Source organism: Echinops telfairi, unplaced genomic scaffold (genome assembly GCF_000313985.2).
Source record: "Echinops telfairi isolate 266 unplaced genomic scaffold, ASM31398v2 ScPeMD7_18;HRSCAF=68, whole genome shotgun sequence".
NCBI classification, from domain to species: domain Eukaryota; kingdom Metazoa; phylum Chordata; class Mammalia; order Afrosoricida; family Tenrecidae; genus Echinops; species Echinops telfairi.
The window spans coordinates 56,099,553-56,107,446 of NW_022103915.1; the positions used below are offsets into that span (position 1 = coordinate 56,099,553).

The 7,894-nt window shown below is 42.1% G+C and overlaps 1 protein-coding gene and 1 non-coding gene across 2 annotated transcripts in view; one reads left to right on the forward strand and one right to left on the reverse strand.

The window, feature by feature from the left end:
• The window catches only part of NIN (ninein), a 105,741-nt gene that overhangs the window by 68,865 nt on the left and 28,982 nt on the right, over positions 1–7,894 (forward strand). Inside the window, exons 17-20 of the mRNA XM_045287638.1 lie at positions 666–2,792; positions 4,040–4,165; positions 4,256–4,325; positions 6,055–6,270. Coding sequence (XP_045143573.1) covers positions 666–2,792; positions 4,040–4,165; positions 4,256–4,325; positions 6,055–6,270 — 2,539 coding nt within the window. The remainder of the gene's footprint in view (positions 1–665; positions 2,793–4,039; positions 4,166–4,255; positions 4,326–6,054; positions 6,271–7,894) is intronic.
• LOC115868892 lies at positions 4,396–4,528 on the reverse strand. The gene has a single exon (XR_004045852.1). It is a non-coding gene; the product is annotated as a small nucleolar RNA SNORA22 (small nucleolar RNA).

The following is a 7,894-nucleotide window of genomic DNA, read 5'->3' on the forward strand; positions in this document are numbered from 1 at the left end:
GCCTGAGGTACATTTGAGAGCATTGGTGTTTCACACTCAGTTAACTCGCTGCTATCAAGTAAGCATATTTAAGTATCTTACTTACTAAGTACTCCATATTGTTATAAGTATTATTAAGTAAGAAATTGAATCATGATATGTGGCTTATGTGCCAATAAAACTTTTAAAAGTATGATTAAGTAAGAAGCAAAAACAAAATGAATTTGTCAATATGTATGGCTTCTCTGACTAATATCCTACTTATTAAGGATGCTGTTATCTTAATCACTTAATTAAAATGAAGGAACTTTACATATTTCCTAAGCGAGGGGTTAGGTTAATATGCGTTTTAGCATTGAGTATGAAACACCAATTTAAGTTTCAGCTTAAAATTCCTGGAAATATATCTTCAGGAATATGCCCAAGAAGTTGGTTTCTACATCTCACCCCCTCCATGCAGAGAGCGGGCCATGTGTCTCCTAAATTACTGATGGATGCAGTCTGAGCGCTCACAATGAGATCCGTTCCCAGCATCTGTGATTCACATAGGAATACATCAAGCCAGTGTTTAGAAAGTATTTAGATGGTTTGCTTAGCAGCCTCTTCTGTGCATGGTAAAATGTTTTTTTTGTTTGCTTCCGGAGTTGGCGGCTGTGTCAGTAATGTTGTATGTTGACCACATTTAGGGAAAAAATGGAAACTGAGTATAATAGAAGAACCTCCCAGATAGAGGCCCAATTTCAGGCGGATTGCCAGAAAGTCACTGAGAGATACGAAGACGCGCTGCGGAGCCTGGAGGAGGACTGCCGCCAGCAGCTGCAGGAGCTCCTGGAGCAGCAACGGGAAGAGAAAGCCCAGTGGGAGTTTGAGAAGGATGAGCTGACCCAGGAGTGTGCTGAAGCCCAGGAGAGGCTGAAAGAGACGCTTCAAAGAGAGAAAGCCGTCTCTCTGGTCCTGACCCAGGAGAGAGAGATGCTGGAGAAAACTTACGAAGACCATCTGAATAGTGCGGTTGTCGAGAAAGAGCAGCTCCGCAGAGACCTGGAGGGTCTGAAAAATGAGTCTGCAAATGAGCAAAGTCGACTGGCCAACCAGATACTTGAGTTGAAGAGCAATCACGAAAGAGAGTTGAAGCGCTGCGCGCAGGCCCTGTGCCAGGCAGGGGCCTCGGAGCAGCAGGAGCCTCTAGAGGTGAAACGAGAGCAGGAGAGACAGGAACTGGTGGTGCAGCTGCTGGCTGCGGAGAAGATGCACAGAGTGACCCGTGAGAGAGCAGACCAAGAGCGGGCCGAGATGCACGCAGAAATCTCCAGGCTGGAGACTGAGCTAAAGGAAGTGCAGCTGGCAGCCTCTCCTCCCTGCAGGCCCGAGAGTGGCTGCCAGGCCACGGGAGGGAGGGAGGCCGACGGAAGCAGCGCCATGTCCCTGCTGCAGCAAGGGGAGCAGCTGCTGGAAGAGAATGGAGATGTCCTCCTGAGCCTGCAGAGGGCTCATGAGCGAGCAGTGAAGGAGAATGTGACGATGGCGGCTGAAATTTCTCGGTTGCAGAAAAGGCTGCAAAGATTAGAGCCCGGATCAGTGATATCTTCCTGTTTGGATGAGTCAAGTACTGAATTTTTAAGAAATTCCCTGGGACAAACGGAGCCATGTGTACTACAAAACAGAATGAAGCGAATGGAAGGTGTAACCAAGAGGCGCGTCCTGAGTGACTTGCAAGATGATGAGACCCGGGACCTGAGAAGTACAGCCACCAGCTCTCCTCAGAGGTGGGAGGCCAGAATAGAGTCTGAAGCATCAATAGAGAGTTTCTCTGAGCTTGAAAATAGCGACGAGACCAGGACTCTGTCCTGGGACCTAAAGATTCAGGTTAGTCAGCTTCGGGAACAGCTAGCAACCTTACGTGCCGACTGTGAGCGAGCTTCTGAAAAAAAACAGGACCTTCTTTTTGATATTTCAGTACTCAAAAAGAAACTGAAGACGCTTGAGAGACTCCCAGAGGCTTCTCCCAAGTATAAGTTGTTCTATGAAGAAGCGAGTAGGGAAAATGACTGCCTTCAGGAGGAACTGCGCGCGATGGAGAGCCACTACGATGAAGCACTAGACACGAACAAAGACCTTACTTCCGAAGTGTTCCGATTGCGGGAAGAGCTCAAGAAAGTTGGAGAAGTGACCGAGCCGTTCCTTAGCCTGGAAAAGAGTTATGATGAAGTCAAAGGAGAAAACGAGGAGCTGACGGTTCTGGTTTTGAGACTTCAAGGAGAGATCGAGAAGCTGCAGGGGAGATCAGTGTTACAGTGTGATTGCGTTTCCCTATGGGACGGCCATTTAAATCACATGCAGGTTGAACCTGATGAAAAGGGATGTGAATCGAATCAGGCACTAGAAGAGCGCATGTCAAGTTTCAGCAACGTGCATCGTGTTAAAGAAGGGGCTGCAGGAGAACACCAATTCCCCGAGCGAGACCACACGCCACTCTTGGGGAAGAAAAGGAAAGCGCATGCAGTTACTTGGCAAGGAACCGCTCAGACGTATTCAGAACAGCCAAGGACACAGACCCAGGCTCTCCCGGGGGAAACTCCTGCCCTGGTCGGCCTGCGAGACAAACAGTGTCAGCGCCAAGCCACGATAGCCGAGTTGGAGCTGGAGAAAGAAAAGCTCCAGGAGCTGACTAGAAAGTTGAGGGAGAGAGTCACGACCTTAGTGAAGCAAAAAGATGGACCTTCTCCAGGAGAACAGGAGGAAGAGCTGAAGTCAGCGATGCTTGACTTGCAAAACACATGCAGCGAAATGCAGCAAAAAGTTGAACTTCTGAGGTAACGTATGTGCCCTCCAAGCTTGGAATCCCACCGAACGCCTCACCAATGCTAACTTCCGCTGCTTGCTGAGCCTAGAGAACTAACCTGCTAGTGTTCGAGAAGAACCCGCGGCCACCCTTCTGCTCTGTGTCGCATTAACAAGTAGAATACCCTTGTCTGGGAGGCGCCCCTTCCTCTGTGGGCTATGAATGGTGCACTTCCGGGTCTGGCAGTTCAGAATGGCAAGGGTTTGCTGTTTAACCTGTGCATCATCAGACCCTGTCAGGTCTTCCACTCCATTCTAGCACTTACTTCATTTGGATGAATAGTTTTTTGTTTTCTTTTAACTAAACACTAGCTCCTTTTCTCATTTGGATGATCTGTAAGTGTGAATGCCTTTTGTGTCTGATTAACTCAGTTGGTAGATAAGAGCTCCAAATTAGTACAGAGAAAACGTGGTTTGTGGCTACAATTTTCCACTTACATCGCTTGAAATACATGCCGGTCTCCTGCAAACAGTGGACATTTATCTTAGGATGTATAACTTTATTGAGAAGTAGCTAGATTTTAATAACTTTGCTTAAAGGATAAATTCAAAATAGAACTTGAACCACTTAACATGATCACATTAGTCTTCAGCACATTTTATTTCTATAAAATTAGAAAGTATTGTCCTGTCAGAAATATCTGAATGACATAAAACAAACCTAATTTAATGCTAACTAAATGTTTCTTCCCATGCTTCTGACCTATTTCAATCTAAAAGTCAAAATATAATAAAATGAAAACATTCCAAGTAGCCATTAGTGTACATATTTCTATATGGTTTTTGATTTATGTAGTAAGATGTCTTTTTCATGGTGCCCTTGAAATCTAAAATTAAAGCTAATGCATCTCTGTAACGTGTGGTAAGATGACTTATATCAAGTCCCAGTAGGCAGGCCTCGAGACTGAGGTAGTTGAAGACATTTGCTCAGAGCTGTGTGCTGGCTGCTGAGGAAACGAACAGAGGAAGCATGCTGTCTCCATGCTCAACTTTCCCTGCTAACTTGCTTAACATCCTTTAGTGGAATCCTTCCCAAATGAAGTGAGTCAATATGGCGTAGCTGAATTGCTAAGTATGAAGAGACTACTAATTTAGACTTTTCTTTTTAACTGGCATGGCGTCCTTGCTTTATTGGAACTCACTAGAAAGTGTTTTCCAAAAATGCCAGATGACTGTCTTGTTGACTCCCCGCCCCTTTTTTTGAATCTCTGTGCTTCAGATATGAATCTGAGAAACTTCAAGATGAAAATTCTATTTTGAGAAATGAAATTACCAGTTTAAATGAAGAAGATAGTGTTTCGAACCTGAAATTAGGGGCATTAAATGGATCTCAGGAAGAAATGTGGTAAGATATATACTTAAAGGCTAAAGCAGTTTTACTTCAACTTTTAAAGTCTTAAGTCATCATTGAAGTATAATTTCTGTATCCCTTTAGGAAAAAAATAGAGGCTGTAAAAAAGGAAAAAGATATCGTTCAGAAGATGGTTGAAAATTTAAAGAATCAGGTAAGGGGATATTTAAGATTTCCCATTGTTTCTATATTCTAAAATTTGCCCTTTTTTTTTTTTTTTTTAAAGATGTGCTGGCCTTTTGAATACATTTGAAGGATGAACGTGCCGTTCAGTGCAGAGGAAAAGACCAGACATTGCTCTAGCACAGTGTCAAGGCCAAGGGAACTACGAGGCACACTTGGGTGTTCACTGTGCAATAACATTTGCTTTTTGATTGGAAATTTTAAGTTGTATGGAACGTGCTAGCAGGATTACACATAGCACATACTGGTCAAGTTGTAATCTTGAGTTTTAAAATAGAAACCCATCTCATGCTGCCTCCAAAGTAGGTTTCTTTTTCTCTTAAAGTAAGTACATGTCATTTCTAGACCACAAGGACTCCATACACGCTTTATAGCTAGGCCAGGGCGACCTATGGAACGGACTCTCCCTCATGCCATCTGGTAGAAAGGTAGGAGAGTAATAAGACGTCTCGAGGGCATTCATCCTGCTTAAAGGAGTCATAGTAAATGGCAGCTCCCCACCCTTTCATCAACAAGGTGGGAACCAGGAAGTTAAGGACAGAATTTCACAGATAGAGGGTTCCTACTAATCAGTATCTCAGTTCCCAGACTTTTTCAGTGCCCTATTTTCATAATCTCCTAAGATCTAATTGTGCAAGAGAAGGCCATTCAAGAATCAGTCTGAAATAGTCAAAGAATGAGGGCAGAGTAGAGAAAAGAGCATTTCAATACTTGATATGGAAAAACGGTTAACATCCAAAATATAGTTTGTATTCTTAGAAATTAATGACAAATCCAATTGAAAAATGGGCAATCAATATAAGTGGGCCAATCAGGAAAAAAAATTGCAACATTTAAAAATGTGATGAATGTCATTAGTAATTGAGGAAATGCAAACTACGAATTTCTATTTTTCACCTATGAAATGAGGTGGGGGGAAAGTAACTTGTAGTATTAGCAAGGATATGAGAAAGAAGGAATTCATATAATGATAGGATTATAAATTGGTCCCACTTGTGGGAAAGCCGTTTTGGCAATAGCCATCAAAATGGTAACATATGTACATATTTTCTAACCCAGCTATCCCACTAAGAAATGATTCTATGTATGGATTGAGATAAGGGTTGTACAAGCCCCCAATAAAATGATTTTTTTTAAAAAGAAATGATCCTAAAAAACAAGATGCTGTCAGGTGTAGAGGTATTTTCCAAATTTGTGCTTTGTTTACTCATAATGAAAAGGAAAAAATAAAATACCTATGTGTCTATCAATGTAAGAATAGATAAATGAAACATCTTGATACAGTGAAATACTGACTGGCTATTAAAAAAATTATGTAGTCGTTTCTGAACTAGTATTGACTTGGAAAGAAAAGCATCTGTAGGCATTAGAAGTGGATAAAATAGGTTTTCCAAACAGGAAAATGACCTAAATTTTTGTCAAGAAAAAATACGTGTATATATGGGGTTTTGCACATGCAGAGAAAAACATATCTGGAGAGGCAGGTATCCGCTGTGCAGAGTGTATCCTTCTGTGGGGTAAAATAGGATTGATCTTTCATCCTTCTTCATACACTTCCAAATGGATTGAATTTGTAATAATGAGCATGTGTTTCTGTTAGTAAAACTACACAGAAAGGGGAAAAAACAATTCATTCCTAAATCTGTGTTTTAACAGAAGTGGGGTAACCAATTTTTAAAACATATTCCCATTTTAATTAGATTTCAGAGTTAAAAGCCAAAAACCAACAGTTGGACTTGGAAAACATAGCCCTTAGCCAAAAGAACGCTCAGAATCAGGAAGAGTTGCAAAAACTTCATCAACGTCTGTCCGAAGTGCTGTGCCAGAAGGAAACGGAGCCGGGAGATGCTGCGCTGCAGGAATGGGAGCGAGAAAAGTCTAATCTGAAAGAAGAGCTGGAACATTGTCAAGTGCAGGTATGGGCTGTGATCGTCCTGTTTCCCTTTTCTTGAGTTCCCAAGAATAGAAGAAATGCCTACATATAAAATTAAATTTCTAAGGCTCAATAACTAAAACAGTGCAGTACTGGCATGTGACTAAACAGATCAGTGGAGAAAACCTAGAATTAGATCAAAACACATATGGAAACTTGGTTAAACAACCTAGCTTCTCAAATCTCACAGGGTAAAAGAAAGGCTTTTTAATAAATGGTGCTGGAACAACTCTAGTGTCATTTTAAAAGAGGTGAAGAGATCTATGTCTTTTACATAAGAATCACCCCAAGTGAATGTGGAGTCTAAATGTAAAAAATAAAACAACGCCAGTGCTGGAAGAAAGCATAGGTAAATCCCCCTTTAACCTTGCTCGGTGTAGACAGTCGTTTTCTCCCTGTGATTGACAATCTAGAGGCTTCAAAATAAAATACATGATCAATTTTAGCATAAACATTAGAACAGGTTTTGCACGATGGAAAAAAATATAAACAATGCCAAAAGATAACACCGTGAAAAAATACGTGTGACATATGCCACAAACAAATGACAAATATCCCTGTTATATGAGGGACTCTAAAATTGAGGATCATGGGACCAAAAACCATGTAACAAAAGAGGGGACAGGAAACACATGAACAATTCTGGGGGGGAAATAGAAGATATTAAAATGGTCTTCAAACCTCTAAATGGAAACTTTCAGAGTCACACATGTATTAGATGAAAAAAGCCACACTGGGGTAGCCATGCCTCACCTGCGAGACTGGTAAATTTTGGATCTCTGGCAATACATCCTGTTGATGAGACTGTGGGAAAGTAGGCACTGCCATTCCCTTCCGGGTGGGACTGCCAGCTAGTGGAACCCTTCTGAGGAGACTCTGGCATTGCCTGAGAAAACCTAGTGTGCACTTTCATTCCAGACAGCGGTCCTCCTCCTAGAAATCACTCTGCAGGTAACGCCGCTAACAGAGTGCAAATTCATATGCAGAAGGTCATTCAATCCAGTATTGTTTTGAACAGCAAAATACCTCAAACCCCCTAGATGCCCATGCTTAGGGAAGTGAGTGAGTAAAGGATGGTCCGTCACACAACGGAGTGCTACATCTGTTCGCATAGAAGGGGAGCTCTCCAAGACATAGTGTGCAGTAAAAACTGCAACATGCCTTTTTATGTACTTCCTTCCGTGCAAAAAAGAAGGACATAAGATGTGAAGGAATTTGGTCAAAGATGTAAAGGAATAGTGAACCCGAATTTAAAGGGATTCCTTGGCTGTGGGGGAGTGGGTGAGAAAGGAATAGAAAAAACAGCAGTGTGGAAATAGAGTAGGAAGAGTCAAGAAGTCCGCCACACTTCTCCAGTTCATCTTTTCACTTAGGTCAGATTCCTGGGACCACAGTAGGGCTTCACATTCGCTTCACAGGCTCCTAAATGAACAATCAAAATGTGGGAGGACCCCAAATGAGAGAGGAACACTAACCTACGAATCTAACTGCCTCGTAAGTGGGTACTATAAACACACTATACAAGAGTGGGGAAGAAAAGAGATCATCAAGCCATTTGGAAAGTAGTACCTAAATTGGATACTGTTGGGGATCAAGACAAAAAGAAC